We start from the raw sequence: 18188 nt of genomic DNA on the forward strand, positions 1-18188 counted from the left end.
TATGTGACACCGAGCTGATAAGGTTGAGAGTCGGTGCAAGTAGTTACAAGAACGCAGAGAGGTGCAGTAACTGGTGGAGAGAAGAAACGGAGCTAGGCGCACAACTAGCTCATCAAACTTGCTATCAATTGGAGGTGTGGGAACTGAACTTATTTGTCCCTGAAATTCTCATCTCTCCAGCAAAACACACCAAACCTTGTTGTACGCTGTGATTTGCTTGGAATTCTGAATTTCCCAACTTGGGAAACTGATTTCTCGCCAACAGGGTCTCAATCCGACATGGCCGCCTCACAAAAAATGGAATGATAGCCACAGTAATAACTCTTTATATGCAAATCTGTTGATTTGTATCTCATTATCAAATCGATCAAATGTCACTACAGTTTTTAAATGGCTAAAATGCTGAGCGAATCACATTATCAGCTTGTAACATATGGTAGATAACCTAAGTTTGCTGTTGAAGGAAGACGTTACCATTTGGGTGAATCATAGCTGCTGTGGCACCAGGACAAATCTGCAGAGCTCTTTATAGGCTGTTGGGCAGAACAAAGTTAAACTCTCCTGCCTTCACACTCTGTTAATTGTTTTGTGTTTTGTCTCCTATTTTGATAGACTTTCCCATTCTTCAACCTGTTGTGCTGTTCAGTAAATCTGCTCCTCTGCTGCTGTTTTTGTAAATAGCAATCTTCCTGTGAGACAAAGGATTAATTATAGACTGTGCAGCTAAAGATTGGTTTATTTTGTAATTGGTATCTAATGACAAATTCTATTTTAATCAGATAAAGTCATTGGGATGAGTAGATTATGCATGACAGTACATTAGATCAGTCTTCGACTAGGATGACCAGACAGCCGGTCGCCATGGAAAATGAGTAGATTTGTTAGTTCAAACAAACAAAAACACCTTCAGGAATTGAATTGTATTTAAGTGTTAAGATTGTTATGACTTTTTAAAGATGGCATTCATGCAGCAGAGACAGAGCTTGGAATGTGCAGTCTGATTTCAAATGTTTCTGTGGGTCATGCATATGTTGTATCACATGCAAGTGAACACAATTGAGAGAATATCATAAAGAACATGACATTGAACAGATTTGCCACGCTTGGCTACCTACATGTTGAAGAGAGTGATAACAAAATTGATCTGATGACTGTTGTTTCAAATCTGTTCGCATGGTTTCCTTACTTATTTATAGCTCATATTATGTGTCAGTCCTAGTTTTAGAGTAACAGCATGAAAGGGAAAGGCATTACAAAGACTTCCCCTGGTGACAGTACTGACACTAAGAAAACAAGTGACCAAGGAAACGCAGAGAAAGACGAGGTTAAGGAATGTAAGGAGGGAACAGGAGAGCTACATGGTGAACAATGGAAGTAGTGAGTGTTTGGTGGTGTGTGCTGGCCTTCTTTGGTGACTAATCATTTCCGCTTGAGACCCAGTTTTTTCCCCAAGGGGGGAAAGCTGTTCATTTCGTGATGTGTGCACGCTCATATATACACACACATCACACGAACTAACTGGCCTTCTTCATCCGTCTGATGTAATGCCAGACCTGCAGACAGAATGCAGTCATCGCTTTCTGAAAGCAGGACATGCACAGTTAGTATACTATAAACAGCAGTGCTTCTTCATAAAGGCTAATGCTGCGTTCTGATTCATTTTTAATATCTACTTTAAGCAATAACAACGATAGCTAAGCAATAGCTAAAATAGCAACGGTTATTAAAATGTGTGTAGGATTAAATAACCTTGTATCTTTTCATGGAAGGCAAAAGCCATTATTGACTAATCAAAAATATGATGACGGGGGAAAAAATCAATCAGTGCAAAAATAAATAGATAATGGAGCAACATAATAATATCATGCTTTCTGATTATCTTTGATTCTCACTGTACTGCTAATGATTCTTATACCCAAACCAGAGGTGTTTTTTTGGGTGTAAGTTTTGTTTCCATCTTATCTTATTTTAGGTTTTTGTGTTAAAACATTTGGCACAAGGGGTATGAAGAAGTACCAAGCTAGAAGCTAAAGCTAGTTCTGACTTTTTTTTTTTAGCAAAGAACATATTTTATTTGTTCTGTCTTTAACATTACCTACGATTTTATTATGTCATCATCTTATCAGTAATAGACAGGCAATTGTAATATGAAAGATTAATACTTAGATAAACATTACCTTTTTAGGTGGGAAAATGGAGCAGACTCTTAGGTGGGGGAGAAGTGCTAAACTGGAAGCTAATGCTAATTGTTGCTTCACTGCTGAAAAACATGTTTAATCAGTGTTTTAGACATCTTGTCTTCAACTTATCACTAATAATCAGGTAACTATGATGTCAGAACTTTTAATGAACTTTGAACTATTTCAGCATCAAAATTTTTCTATGTCTGATAAGTTTCAGGCTTCGGAGAAGTGCCTTATTAGAAGCTAATGCTTGGTCTGGCTTTAGTTTTGAAGAACATTGCCGACTGTGTTTAGTGTAAAAATACATTGGAATATGGTTTAGTAACTATAAGCAAATGGTTAGCTTCGTATTTGCAGGATTTGTGTACCACCATTTATTTGCAGGTTTTTTTTCTCATTTAGTTGGGAAAATGGTGGAGCACTAAATTTTATACTAACTGTTGCTTTTGTTCTTGGGAAACATTCTTAATGAATGTTGACTATAACATCATGTCTTCAACTTATCACTGATAGCCTGGCAACTGCATTGTCACTAATTCTTAATGAACTTTGAACTATTTTGGCATCGTGGTTTTCAGGCTACAGAAAAGTGCTACATTAAAGCTAATGCTTAGTCTGGATTCCGTTTTGGAGAACATTGTTAATTTGTACTTAGTGTAAAAATACATTGGGATAAAGGAGGTTTTAGTAACTACAATGCCATTATTTAGTTAGCTTATCATTTGAACTATTTGTTTTTCTCACGTTTAGGCAGGAAAATGGTGGAGTGCTAAATTTGAAGCTAATGCTAACAGTTACTATATTGTTCATGCTTAAGTAGTGATGACTTTTACAATTCCTGAGCTTTTTTATCATATTTTCTTATCAGTAATGGTCAGGTAACAAAAGATGCTGACTCCATATTTATAAGCTAAACTTTTGCACCATTTTCATTGATCAGAGAGCAGTTCCTTGTGATTATTAAGTGTTTATCTTAACATTATGTCAAAACGGTTCAACTGTTGAAGTGTGTACAAAATCCAAAAAACCCTAGCTCTTAACAATGCCTTCAGGTGTAGCGTTAAGCTCCTGGCTGCTCTCACAGTAGCACCCAGTATCACGCTGTGGCTGTAAAGGTGTTTTTCTCCTCCCCGCCAGAGGCTCTGGTTTCTCACCATCAACCGTCCCCTCAGGTTGCTGTCATTTCACGCAGGGTTGTCACTTCTTCAGCACAGGTTGCTGCATATTAGAGTAAATCCCTGTCACACATGTACTTTAGCCATCTGTTATGCATGTACCGTTATTTTGATGTGTCCATCTTCTCTTCCAGCCCTCCCAATGGTTCTTTTTGCTCTGCGTTTTCTCCCCCACAATCCCTTTCTGCACATCTCTGCCGGCACTAATTACTAATTAACTTTGAAAAGGCCCCACAGCCCATTTTAAGTCCCACGAGGACAGCAGCTACATGCAGTATTTAATCACTTCCTGTGTATGTGCAGGCCACAATCTGTGTTTGTGTTCATATAGATACCTCAAAATATAAGCCACAGAGTGTGTGATTTCAAAAAGGAGACAGAGATATGAAATGTTTTCAATGTTTTTGTTATTCTTTTCCACATTTAGGGGGAGCCACCATGACATCAGAAATGCAGGAAATCGCCATCACAGAGGACAAGCCTTTACTCACGGGTCAGACTGATGCTGCCAAGGTTAGACATTCTGCTTCAGATATTAAATATCATATAAACTTCACAGGAAAACTCATATCAGTAGCGATCACACTAAGTCCAAACCGAGCCAGGCTCAAACCAGAAGCATTTTGACTCCTGCCAGAACTTGTGTGTGTCCCGGAGTCGGTGTTTGCACTCTTGAGTCTGAGCAAATCCGTCATCAGACGACTTGTCTTCCAAGCACATATGTGAAAGGTCTTAACGCCCGCGCATAAGCGGGTGTTTGTGTGAGAGTGTGTGAGCAGAGCTGCAGCGCTGGCTCCGATCTGGTGGGTTGACGTCAAACGATGAGGGAGCGAGAGCAGATCCTGCTCTGCTCTGCTCTGCAGGGCAACATCTGCATGGCAACATCAGGTGACTTGATGATGACACCTGGTGGCCAACACGGGTACAGCATAAATGCAATAACTTGTAATAAGTTTTTGCTTTTTTAAAAATTCTTTAGAGAAAGTAGATACACTCAAAAAATAGAGCAGGCAAATATTTGAATACTGCATTTAAACTCAAACTGTATGATGATACAAACAAGAATAGTGGTTCTACTTATTACAGAATCATTTTTAAGGTAATGAACTTGTTTGAGTTTAGATGCAATTTTCAATCATTTGCCACCTCCGTTGCTTCTGCTTCTTCTTTTAGCTCAGCGCACAACCTGGTTATGATCCAGCAGCAGAAACTGTGAATATTTGTAGCATTTTTCCTGCGTCTTAAAATATTCATTAGGACTGTGTCTGCTTCCACTAACATATAAAGAAGAGAAAATGTTACATAAATAGAAATCCACAACAACGTAAGCAATCTTAAAATAACTTGATTATGAAAATATTTTGACTACTGTAAGGTTGTTAAATTTATTACTATTTTCGATTTGAAGTTTTTGTAACGAAAACCAGCATGGAAATTATTTTTCTTGCCTCCCTACCATGAGCGGCCATTAATCATTTATATTAAAAGAGGAGGAGACGTCACACCGTGTGTGTGTGTGGGAGAGCAGCATCTGTACAACATGGATTCACTCTTTTAAAATGAGGACAAAATGATCAGATTGACATTTTGAATGCATTACATATAAGCAGTTAATGCAATCAGCGTTACCAAGACAACACTCCCTGTGTGTGTGGTCTGTAAAAGTTGGATCTGTAGCCAAGATGTCAAAACCCAACATGATCCAAGATGGACCAAACAGAGCAACTTTGCTCTACTTCATTCTGCCTTCCTGTTACCTGAAAGTCTTGCTCTCTCTCTCCTTCTCGCAGCCTGAATGAAACGCAGACACATCTCAGTATGTCATAGGAAATACAGTTTTCTTTCAAATTGCTTCATTTTTAAAAATGTCACTGATGGCTAAAATTGAATGGTCTTCAATCAGTAACAGTATCCACAACAAAGAGTGGTGTTGCTGCAGCAAACTCACTGTACTTAGGCAAGATACATTCAGTATGAAATAATAAAACTCACATCAGCACATCTGCTTCCAACCCGTTTTTCCAATAATTAAACATCTAGAGGTTTCTATTTATGTTGGTTACGACAAAAAAAAAAAAAAAAAACAGATGTAGCAACATTTGCTTCAGTCTTAGACGTAAAGTAATTCAAATAAGAGTAATAGCGTAAGATTTTCATCTACTCATATTGTGTTTTTGTAAAAATAAAATCTATCATCTGTCTTATCTGATTGTTTTCTTAGCCCTCTGTCTTCATGTACCACATGTATATTCTGTAAAATAAGAAAACATTCAAAGCATCTTACTAATTAGTCTTTTCTTACATATAGGATGTTGCTGAACTGGCTGCAAGGATACTCCTAGATCAAGGACAGGTGAGACCGCCACAGATGCTTGAATCAGTTCAGTCGGGTTGAAAATAACTCTAACGCATGTTTAAAAGCAGATATATTGAGAAACAACCTTTCATAACAAAGCAACACTTACAAAATATTGAAAAAAAAAAGTAATAATTGAAGTGTAACCTTCAGACAGTTTCTTGATTAGAGTAATTGAGGTTGAGAGAAAAACACACCAGAGAATGAAACCTGCAAATTAACAGTAAAAATAACATGTTTGCCAATAAGTCATTGGTTATTCTCAAAGCTATCTGCTGAGCTTCCTTGAAATAGACAATGGTGTCAGTTGGTGTTTTATGTTTAAATTATCATTTTATTGTCACAAGGACAATTTATTTTGTCCTTAAACAAAATAAATTAGTTTATTTTATCTTTCTGGCTCCATACATATAAAGTTACAGTCTTAAATGCTAGGCTAAAGCTAGCATGTTTACTCTCTCGTCGTTTTTGCTACGACTCAATAATTGAAAAATTCTGCTTCTTGGATATTTCAGCGCAGTTCCGGATAATCATGTGAAGACAAAACTGCTGTTGTACCTTAATGCTTTGCTTTGACCGTCATAAATTTGAATGAGTAATGTTTCAGCTGCTCTCATCTGTCTGAACAAGCAAGTCAAGCAAAGTAAATTACATGACTGTGCGAAAGGTAATTGAACTGTCTTATAAAGAAAATAGAAATAAATAATTTCTATAAATAAATAAAGGTTAGCTACATATTAATTCTCCACACTGATGTGTTCTTTTCAGGAGGAATCCAATCATATTTTCTTTGTTAGACATGAGGTTCAGAAACATTATTGGCTTGACCCAGAGCTTTGTGTTTATTCAACACTAAAATGAGCCCAGCAGGGTGGATAATTGCTGTGCATGCACTGTTACATTCACGCAGTAATGCTAGAGACTGAATTCAATTAAATGTGAATACTTTCATTGGCCGGGGTTAGTTCTGCTTCAGCACTATAAAGCAGAAACTGAATGGAGTGAGTAGCGTTAGGCTGTTTGGATTAAAATGCAAAGAATGGTTTTGCTTTATTTAGGGAAATGTGACTCACTGAAGCAGGCAAAGATTTATTACTCAGCAAAGAAGTTTATTTTTTTCCCTCTTTGTCCAGTAATTGTGTGTACAGAAGTATACCTTTGTAGTTGCCTTTTCAAAAATGTTATTTAATGTGTGGATATGTTGTCATGCATGGCAAAAAGCAAAACAAGGCAATGTTTCTGTAGGATCATCAACACATTCAATTAAAAATGCATTAACTTGATAAAGCACGATAGAAACATAAAACGTGAAAAATACTTTTTATCTTAACTCCTGTTTGACATTTTTACAGTCTGTGAAGAAAACTGATCTTTCAATGTCACCATTTTGGGGTATTTGTGTTTTGATTGTTTTCCTGTTTGTATATTTAAGCTCAAGTTTTACCATTTTCTCTTCAGTTCACTATAGTCATTTTTTTTTTAAGTCTTTACTATATCAGTTCCAGGCTGTCCTTAAAAAGTCCTAAAGTTGACTTAAATTTGTGTGTTTTAAATTAAGGCCTTCAGACATCCTAAAATGTCTTAAGGACTTCTAAGAAATGAAGTTTGTACATTTATTTGGAGATATGAAGGTCTTAAATTCCATTCATAGCGGCCTTAAAAAGTCTTACATTTTAAACCCCGAGTTAATTTCTTTGAATATCCATTACAAATGTGTACAAAACTTTGTCGACATTCCACATTAGTGGAATGTCGACAAACCATGTTTAACCCTGGTTAAACATGGTTAAACCATGTTTAACCATGGTTTTTCTATTAAATAAGAAACACAATTAAAATCACATGTGAATAAGTTTGTTTATGCATTAAGTTGTTTCAAAACATGTCACGCCATGATTCTCCAACAGTAATACTTTATTTGAAGGGGTGTGCATAAGACTGACATGACACTGTCATAAACATGACATAATATCATGAACATAAAGAAGTCTTTATGAAAGTTTCTGACAGTTGTCATGAAATGTCATTCGATAAATAATGACACTTTTAATGCAAAGTTGTTCTAAAAGTTATATAAAAAGTCCATTAAAAATCCCATCTTTGCATTAAATTATCATCATTTACAAAATCATGCAAAGTTGGCACTTTTAATGGACTTTTAATGCAACTTTTAGAGCAACTTTGCATTAAAAGTGTCATTATTTACCGAATGACACTTCATGACTGTCATAAACATTCATAAAGACTTCATGTTCCTAACAGATGTTATGTCATGTTTGTGACAGTGTCATGTCAGTCTTATGCACAAACCTTCAAATAAAGTGTTACCCCTCCAACTACTTCCTGTCTTCTTCTTCATGGCATCATCCGGCTGTCGATCATGTGACTTGTGTGATGCAAAAATTGGTTTGAGAAACAAACAACTATATGGCAAAAAAAAAAAACACATTCTAACAGCAAAAGTTTTTCTCGAAATTGACACGTTTCTGTTAAGCAAATTTATTTTCAAAATGTCAAATTGCTCAAATATATGATCAGTGGAAATGCAGCTCTCTGTGCTGGCCTGTCACATTGAATTCCAAAGAAAAAGGTGAAGTTTGTGGTTGTGATATGACAAAAAAAAAAATCTGAAGCGGGATAGACGCCTCAGATGTGATGATTAGCAATGTTAACATCCTAGACTTAATGCCCCCACCTTTCTCTGCTCAGGAGCACAGCGTTGAGACCCCGCACGGCGTTCTACGCGTGACCCTCCACGGGACGCGGACCACCCGCCGGCCCGCCATCCTGACCTGCCATGACGTGGGTCTGGACAGTGAGTAGAGCTCTCTCTTTCTCTCTCTCTCTCTCATCTTCATTTTCTCTTCCTCATCCTCCCTTCGCGCTCTTTCTCCGGCAGGTAAGAGCTGCTTCTCTCCTCTGTTTAAATTCGAGGAGATGCAGGAGATCGTCAAGAGCTTCACCCTGATTCACATCGACGCTCCGGGCCAAGAGGAGGGGGCCTCCGCCTACCCTCCAGGGTACGCTGATCTCCGTTTCCTAACATAACCCTTCGTTTTCTCAAAGTGTGAATAATCTTCTGTGCAGGCTTCAAAGTAATCCCCTCTAAAAATACTCAATGTTCCCATCTCTCACATCTCCCCGCTCCCATATCTGGTTGCTAAATGCGGTTTTGTCAGAAACTAAAACAAAAACCTTGATCGCCTCGTTCCATTTCTTTTTGCTGTTGTAGCTACCAGTATCCCTCCATGGAGACCATCGCTGAGATGATCCCTGCTGTGCTGCAGTTTTTCAAGTAAATACTACATTTGATTTGATTTGACTTGTATATATATGATGTGCTCCCACACAAAACGTCTTTAAATTAAGCTCTTTTTTTTTGTTAATTCTCTCCGTCTGTCAGCTTCCGTACCGTCATTGGGGTGGGGGTGGGAGCGGGAGCGTACATCCTCTCCAAGTTCACAGTGAGTAGCTTCTATTGTTAGAGCTGTCATTTTTTTACCATCTGTGTCCTTTGCATAATCCAAAGTAGCTGTCAGAATCTGACACTGTTCTCGCAGTCAGGCAGATGAAGAGTATGGTACAGTCCCGTTGAAAGAGTGGAAATGAAGGAATTCTGCTTAAAATAGATATTTTTTGAGTGGCAGCTATCAAAAAGGGCAGTGTTACAGTTTTAAGCTGTTTTAGATTTTTTTCAATTGTGTTTTTGCACCAAATTTAGGGAAAATACTGTAGATACTAGCTGGTATTTTTAGAGAGACATATTAATCCTCCTGAGGTAAGGTAAATATTAGGCACGCGCGATATATAATCATCAACATCGATATATCGGACCAAAGTTTCATATCGGTTCATCTTTAATAAATATTAGTTGCACCACAGCCTCTAAACAGAAAACCAAATGAAAATGACAGTAATTATTCCTGCATTTATATTGCCTTGCAGATGTGTTCATTCCCTTTGAACCCACTTTTACACATTTGCCTTGTTACAAAGATCAACTTAAATGGATTACATTTTTTGCCACATAAAGCATTTTGCATGTAGGCCAAACAAGTTGAATTTTGAAACGTGAGAAAGTGTGAAAAAGTTCAAAGGGTACAAACTCGTTTACAGACAGAATAAACAACACAGCAGCCTTTCAAATACTCATCCAGCGAAAATAGATGTGGGATGCTGGGAAAATTAGGTTTGAGAGAATAGAGTAAATATTACAAGCATGAATTGTTACTATTTTCCATCTCAGGTACAGTAAAGTCGAGTATACCAACAAAGAAAAGGCACCAAACATGAAGCTACATTGAGCTCAGGCAGTCTGCTCGATTCTGAAGTCGAAGTTTTATTTGCTTTAAACTTGATTTCTGTCTGCAGCTCGCTAATCCAGATTCAGTGGAGGGCCTGGTTCTGGTTAACATCGACACCAACGCTAAAGGATGGATGGACTGGGCCGCTCACAAGGTTCGTCGGCTCACCATCTGACTTCTTGTCTTCCTGCTGATAGAAACCTGAGATTGTAACAAAGTTTGACCTGATCAGGGCTGTTAATCAGTTAAGGGATATAAAATTAGACGAGACAGTGTTATAGATTATGTTTCTGATGTGAGAATCGGCTAAATCGATCTGTTCTCTTTGTCTCCTCTGTAGCTCAGTTCTGTGACTTCCTCCCTCACAGAGCAGATCTTATGTCACCTTTTCAGTCAGGTACGGCAAAACCTTAAACGTCTGGAAGAAAACACTACAATTTACATAATCTTTTTCATGTTTTCTAAAAAAAAAGCTATCCTTTTTGTAGGAGGAACTTTCAGCAAACACAGACTTGGTGCAGTCTCACAGAGAGCGGATCTCCAAAGCGCCTAATCTGGCCAACATGGAGCTCTTCTGGAAGACGTACAACAGGTAAAAACATCCTGCAGGGGGCAGCATACGCACCAGAACCCAACCAGGGCTAACCCCGTCTCTCTCTCCGCCACAGCCGCAGAGATCTGAACCTGGACCGCAACTATACCTTCAAGTAACTACACCTCTTCTTTCTTTAAAAAAATAAAAATCTCAAACAGTTCAATGCAGCTCATATGAGTTTGAAATGTGTTTCTTTATCAGGTGTCCAGTGATGTTAGTAGTTGGGGATCAAGCTCCGTATGAAGATGCTGCTGTAAGTTTAAGGTCTTGTAACTTTGATATACCTATAAAGAAAGATTTTTTTTTTCATGTTATTCTTCCTGTGTCCACCAGGTGGAGTGCAACAGCAAGCTGGACCCCACATCAACTTCCTTCCTGAAGGTGAAACATCAGTTTGTCTTTGCTTTAGCGTCTCTTCTCTGACTCTGTTGTAACCTTTGTTGTCCCTGCCACAGATGGCCGACGCAGGCGGCCTCCCTCAGCTCACTCAGGTAACAGGAGCAGCAGAGTGTTTTAGAAACGTCACAAACTGCTGAGTCAGCACTTAGAATACATGAGAAAATGACCTAGTTGTTAAAATAAAAGTTGCATTTGTTTAAATAGGCAGGAAATGTAAAAAATCCTTCTGAAATGTTTCAGTTTTTGTTTAACTGATTATTTTTATTGTCATTTTTCTGTCTGCAGCCTGCTAAACTCACCGAGGCTTTCAAATATTTCATCCAAGGAATGGGTTATAGTAAGTTAACTTTTCTGAAAATTCATCTAACATTTCTCAGCTAAACATAAATCTTGATTGTGGGGATTTCCTGTTTGTACGTTTCTTGGCAAGGAAATAGATATATAATATCAGTAAATATCGTTTATTGTCCACAACAGCAATACAATATCAGTATCAGCCCAAATTTTCATATCGGTACATGAAATTTCCAGGACACCCGTAGTCTGGACTAAAAATGAATGCCACAGTTATGGGAATGTTCTGCAGTGTGTTGTTTCGATCACATTTACCACCTTCTGAACATCAATAAACACAATCTTTCTCCTCAGTGGCTTCCTCTTGCATGACCCGCCTGTCCCGCTCCCGCACCACCTCGCTCTCCTCCTCCTACTCCATGGACGGGTCCCGCTCTCGCTCGCGCACCCTGTCCCAGGGCTCGCAGGGGGGCCAGATGCCGCCCAGCCCCTCCCAAACCATGGAGGTCTCCTGCTGAAGAAGACTCCGCCCCCTTCCACCACCTAACGACGGCAAAAGCGGAGAGCGACAAAGGAACGAAGGGAAAAAGGTGAAGCGTGAACGCAAAGAAAACGAGACGAACGAATGGCTTTCTCCATCAGTCAAAACATGACTCCCATCATTCCCCCCCGCAAGAGCAGACAGAGAGAGAGAGAGAGGGCCTGTCCTCCATGTTGGTCCAGCACAGTTGCAGTCTTTCAGCTAGAAGAGATTAAAAAGAACCAGGAAGGAGGTGCAGAACGGGAAGCAGTCCTCTCTCCCTCTGTCAGCCTGTAGACCCCTTTAACCTAGATCCAGAGTGTGGCATGTAGAAGCTGCACTCATCACTTTAACCCATAGAAACACTTCAGGAAGCAGAATTGATGATGATGCTGAAGCTAATGATGATGTAATAGGAAACAAAACTGTAACACTTTTCTCTTTATTACATGATTTTAATATAATATAGAATAAAAAAAAACATACTATAGCAGAGATACTTACTACAATGTGTGTGTCCACTACTTTTACTGCTAGTTTCTAATGTGTTTTTTTTTTCTTCCTGATTTGCAACCTGTCTCAACTAATGGCTGAAGCAGTCAGCAAGAGCCATTCTAGCAACTACATGTGCGTCTCAAAAAAAAGTTTAACATAATTTAAAAAATTTATTTATTTCAGTTTTGTTCAAAAACTGAAACTCGTGTATTATATACATAATGAGGCATTAAATTTCAGTGATGTATTTCAAGCCTTTAATTCTGTTTGTATTGATGATTGTGGCTTACAGTTGATGAAAACACAAAATTATATTTCTTAGAAAATAAAAGCTTTACATAAGACCAGTGAAATAAAGATTTTTTTTAATAGATCAGTGTTCTGTATGTTGCGGTGTTTTATAAAATGAGCTTTTCTTTTAAAATCCTCGCACACGTTTTTTCTTTCCACACAACGTTCCATCAATTTGCATAGACACTGCACTTTATTATTATTTTTAGGAATTACCTCTTTATGGATATCTCAGTGAAAAACTGGGCAACTATCATGTCAGCAACTGTCCACATGATTAGGTCTTTCATCATATGGGTAAAATACAATCATTCTGTACTAAAAATGTATTTTTATTGATCTTATGTTCAAGTTTTCTGAGGAACATAATTTTGGGGTTTTCATTAGCTGTAGGCCTTAATCAACAGAAATAAACATGGAAATATATTACTATGTATGTAACAAGTCTATGACTAGTTTCAGTTTCTGAATTGAATAACTGAAAAATTAATTTTTAATGGTTTCCAGATTTTTTTTGAGATGAACATGCATTTCCTCCTTGGTGTTGCCAGGTTTTAGTTTTTGTCTTCCACTCGTCCCGTCCTCAACGTTTTACTTTCTTTTATTTTTTATTGGATGTAACAAGGTTGAAAGTTTTTTTTTTTATAATTATTCTCTTGAATCTGCATGCTTGGTCTCACCCCACGTGAATACTGACTGGATATTTTTCTTTCATATTCTGCTAATAACGTGTGTTTGTTTGTGTCGTTTGGGGTTTCTAGCGACAGTCTGAAGGACGTTCCTGGGTGGGATGTTGTCTGCTTCAGCAAAAGCTTTGGGCGCTGTCGTCAACTCGAGTCGCACATTTCTAAACTAGTGCTTCCAACTTTTCTGGCCGCGTGTCGAACCACCCGTGACGTCTGCCGAGGCCAGAAGGGATCACTGTGTTCACCGTGTGGGTTGTGGTTCTTTTTTTTTTTTTTTTTTTTGCGTTTCTTATCTTCCGTTCCAGTTTTATTCGGGAACTAGAGATTTACGAATTCCCAGTAGGAAAAATCAGCTGGACCGCGCTCCGCAGTCGGATTTCCCACGAGGAAACTGGAAGCAAATCCGTCACGACTTGTAAGGCGGATTCAATATGGCCGCTCCTCGAATCAACAATAGAAACGTTTGTTTCAGGAGACGCACAGGTAGGACTGCGTCTCAGCTTAGAGATGCGTGTGCGACTCTAAACTGAACAAATTAAAAATGGTGTTTGATTGTAGAGCGTAAAACTTAAATTGATGTTTGTAGCTATTGCAAACAATGTTTACGGGCGTCGCCATATTGAAATTCCATCTTCCAACCTCGAGCGCCGTTACCTCGGGTCTGACGTCAAGCCCCAGCACCGAGTTTCAACTTCGCAGGTAACCTGAACGCAGCATAACCTTACCTGTACGTGGATACCTCCAAATAGACGCAACCGGCTTAGTTGAGGCGGAATAAAAACACACTCCTCAGTAATGGAAGCGCCTTTTACTTAAACTGGGCCGCTGCTTGTGTGTTTGCTTGTCGCGCGGAAGTAGATAGAAAGCGTTTGTGTCCGGTTTGCTGAGTAGAAGGAAGAAAATGGAAAACAAGAGGGTGCAGTTTTTTTCTTTTTCTCTTTTTTTTTAAACGGGGGAAAACCCCATGTAAAACAGCCCCCCCACTGCCAACAAGCCAAATAAAAACCGCCTGAACCTTGAACTGTCCTGTTACAGCTAGGAAGTAACAGCGTACTGCCAAATTTCAGAGCCTCGTTTATCTGGTGACTCAGATCTCCCTCTAAACGTTAATATCTCAACACAAAGCTGTCCACTGCCCTGTGACATGTTGCCAATAGCCTGACTATATTTCTAAAAATGAAAAAGAGCCTATATGTGAATGCAGCCATGGATGTTTTCACATTTTTAAACCATTTACGATTTGAATGAGTCGGGTGGAAACGGCCTGTTTCTTGTTTGTGTGATCCGGTTCTACTTATCCAAAGCTTTTTAAAAAGAGGCCGAGCCGTGATCGGTGAGCATGACGGGGAAGACCGTGGAAAGCTTTAAGATGGAGGTTACAATGGCAGGAAGCGGAGACCAGAGAAAAAAATGGAACATGGATTCAGGGTGTTGTTGGTTTTGAGGCGGGTTCTGATTTCAGTCAGACACGGAGGAAAAAGTCCAGTGGTACTTCTTTCTAAAGAGTTGAGCAGGGATGTGTGAATGTAAATGCTTGTCCATGTTGTCTTCTGTCTGACTCTTAATTTTTATTTCAATCTGTTTTTTCCTCTTCTACATCTTTTTTTTATCTGTGTGAAGTGTTAGTTTATTGTCCCGATGTGCTCACAAGTTAGTTAACCGTGTGCTAGTTCTTGTGTAACTTTTTTAGCATTAGCGCTTATAAGGGAGAGTAATATAATTAATAATTAAAAGATCAAAAGTGAAAAACAAAACATTAAATTGAAATTTACTTGTGTGACTCATTTCCCTGTGTAATGCAATGAACATCCTTAAAAAGCAAACTTAAATATCAATAAAAGCTTAAGAGGAACAACTTGTCCACTGTCTTTATTTTCACATGTGGAGTAAAAAACTGAATGAAACAGTTGAGTATAAACTGCCCAAATGTCTTCACATTCTCTGTAAATTGAAAGGATAGAAAAATACTGTTTACAAGCTTTTGGGACTCTCACAAAACAGGTTTTCTATTATCAGGGTGTCTGTGCATGTTTAAGGTTTAAAATAATATGTCTTAAATTCATATCTTTGTAAGTTGGGTTAAAATGTTGCGTTAATCACAGGTTTTAAATATTGTCTTGACATGACTATTTAATCTTGTATTTTTTTTCTGGTGGCAAAAGTTTGAGACATTTTGTTCTGAGACTCCAGGCGGTTGAGGCTATTGGTAACTAGCTAATCTATCCTTTCTGGCTAGCTAGTTTTTTGTACATCTATCATGGGTAAGTGCAAATTTGTTGCCTCTTTGCAGGACTAAGTTGCACATTTCTGCCGTGATACAGGTTTTAAATTCCATTCATATTGGTCTTAAAAAGTATTCAGTTTGAGTTGGTGAAACATTCAGAAATCCTGAATATTTTCTGTAAACCCTAAAATATTTTCTCCTGGATCATCATGAACTAAAGCAATTTTGCATCACTGAGTAATTTCTTTATTTGCCTTGCTTTACAAAGCAGCAAAAATAAAATATCCCTTCTTGTGAATTTAAGAGTGAAATCATATTTTTATAATAGATGGGTTAATAAATCAATTTATGTTCAAAGTTCTATTCAAGTTTAACTTAAACAGAACTTCAATGTTCAGAATAAGTCCACTTTTAGGAATACTTTAGTTCACCATACATTTTACTCTTATTTGAATAATAAAATATCACTTGTCTTACATTAGTAACATTTCAGGATAGTGTGTGAGAACAGCAAACGTCTTAATCAAAGTGCACCAGATACTGACTTAAGTTTATGTAAAAGTGAGACCTCTTGTTTGTTCAACAGCTTTTCTATTTGCTGAACCTGTTGGGTTATTTGGAAATCAAGAAGATACAGCAAACACTATGTATTGCTACTAAAAGTAATTTATCTTGTTCTAATCTATGCATACCTACGTACGTAATGATTTATCTATTGTGAGCATAAGTTTTATTTTGAGAGAAAAATTACATTCTGCTTAAATTTTGCTATTTTGTAATTGCTATTTGAAGTAATTTTTTCATTATACTCTTTAAAATACAGGAATTTGCACATAACTTTATATTTTGTATCTGATATAAGTTTTAATATTCAGATGTTCTGATCAGTTACTCAGTACTTGAGGCACTTAATTATTAAATACATTTTTATTCGTACTTGAATTTTTTGGACGTCTAGGTACACTACACACCTCTGATCAAATGTGTCCAACAAATATTACATAAATATTAGGCTTTGTGGTCAAGTTCAATTTAACGTCCGTTCTACATTTGACCACTAGGTGGCAACTAAGCTTCTGCTTTAGAGAAAGAGGAGGTTAGTCTTTAAAACTGGCTTTTCTCTGTTTATACATACCAAATACAAAACAAATGCGACACAAGTTTTTAAGAAAATATTTTTTTATTATTATTACGATAGTTTTTCTGTAATACATACAATTAAAGAATTTTTTTAAAGAGTCAACACATAACAGAAATTGTACTTTTGTCACATGAAGAAACACTTATCAGACATGAACAGCAATCATTTAAGTCATATCTCAGACATTTAAGTCAGTATTCTCCAATAACTTGTATATATTCTGTAAAAACATTAATAAGGGTAGCTCTGCCAATACCCATTGACTCAAACCCACTGACTGTTAATTTCATCTTAAAAATATATTGACAAAACTGATTGGATAGTGTTTGACTGTTTAATGTTTCCATAATATTCCATGAAAACTTTTGTAACATATTAAAAATCATTTAAATAAAACGAAATAGTTCATTTGCTCTTGTTTAATAAGGATGATCGTGTCATATTAATATTTAAAATAGTAAAGTATATTGATTCATCAAGCAGCTATCAGGCTTTGTGAAACAAAATTTCTTTTTCAAATCCCCTATAAAGCATGTTCTATTGACTAAAACATATGGGTGGTTTTATTCTAGTTTTTTTAAATGCATTAAAGCTTTTTATTTTACTTTGCATGCATGTTCTAAAAAGTAAATAAATAAAAATAAATTGAAATTATTGCAAATTTAGATTTGAAAATTTATTGCAATAAATTTTAATTATTGCAAATTTAGATTCTTGGCTAACGTCAGGGGTTAACTATTACCCACTGACTTTCTGTTACTTAAGCTCAAACAAATCCTCTACGTGCTTTAAAAACAATCTTTGAGAAAAAGCCAGCCAAAGAGAACAATGTGTCCAAGACATAAATATGACTCAGGCCCATTGATTCTACACTCTTGATCTCAATAAAAGCATCATAAGAATGGTGACTGATAATTTGCCATCTATTGAGAGGATCACTGGAAGAAATTCCCCCTGATGCTATTGTGTGGAGCATCATGGACAGAATGTGCTCTGGAAGAAGCAGGAAGTAGACTAAACTCTCATCTACTTTGATAAAACTACCCATCCTACTTGCTCTTTCTATCTTCTGTATAGCTTGATTAATATTTGATTTCAAAGAAATGAGAACTGTTGCTCTGGCTTGTAAGTGTAAGTCAAATCTGGTGATGTAGCTGCTGATAAGCTCTATGACTTCTTGTCTGGCATATTTATGTGTGACATTAAGTTGTTCACAGTAAAGGTCAAGAGACTTGAGTGCATTTTGCAAATCCTCCAGAGCCTGGCTGAGGCACTCAGGGTCCTGTTTCCTGTTCTGTCTGGCTAAATATGCAAAAGCACGATTGTAATATGCTACTGCTGCCCAACAAGAGTCCTGGTTTATAGCTTTAGTGTACATGCTGATACTTTCAGAAAGCTTTTTTTTTTCTTTTAGCTCACTGCCACAAGCAGTGTAGTAGTGGAGATTTGAGAAAGGAGATTCTTTCCGATTTAGTTTTTGCATTGCTTTTTCTAGGTCTTCTTTTAGTTTTTTTTGTAGTTCAGT

The 18188-nt window shown here is 37.4% G+C and overlaps 1 protein-coding gene across 1 annotated transcript in view; it reads left to right on the forward strand.

The window, feature by feature from the left end:
- The window catches only part of ndrg2 (NDRG family member 2), a 35870-nt gene extending 20720 nt beyond the window's left edge, over positions 1-15150 (forward strand). Inside the window, exons 2-16 of the mRNA XM_008435195.2 lie at positions 3786-3871; positions 5667-5711; positions 8424-8529; positions 8614-8734; positions 8947-9009; positions 9118-9178; positions 10086-10172; positions 10359-10415; positions 10507-10610; positions 10687-10725; positions 10815-10866; positions 10947-10994; positions 11069-11104; positions 11298-11349; positions 11661-15150. Of these exons, the coding sequence (XP_008433417.1) occupies positions 3797-3871; positions 5667-5711; positions 8424-8529; positions 8614-8734; positions 8947-9009; positions 9118-9178; positions 10086-10172; positions 10359-10415; positions 10507-10610; positions 10687-10725; positions 10815-10866; positions 10947-10994; positions 11069-11104; positions 11298-11349; positions 11661-11824 (1110 nt within the window). The 5' untranslated portion in view covers positions 3786-3796 and the 3' untranslated portion in view covers positions 11825-15150. The remainder of the gene's footprint in view (positions 1-3785; positions 3872-5666; positions 5712-8423; positions 8530-8613; positions 8735-8946; positions 9010-9117; positions 9179-10085; positions 10173-10358; positions 10416-10506; positions 10611-10686; positions 10726-10814; positions 10867-10946; positions 10995-11068; positions 11105-11297; positions 11350-11660) is intronic.
- The last annotated feature ends 3038 nt before the right edge of the window (positions 15151-18188 follow it).

Source organism: Poecilia reticulata, linkage group LG18 (assembly GCF_000633615.1).
Source record: "Poecilia reticulata strain Guanapo linkage group LG18, Guppy_female_1.0+MT, whole genome shotgun sequence".
Taxonomy (NCBI): Eukaryota; Metazoa; Chordata; class Actinopteri; order Cyprinodontiformes; family Poeciliidae; genus Poecilia; species Poecilia reticulata.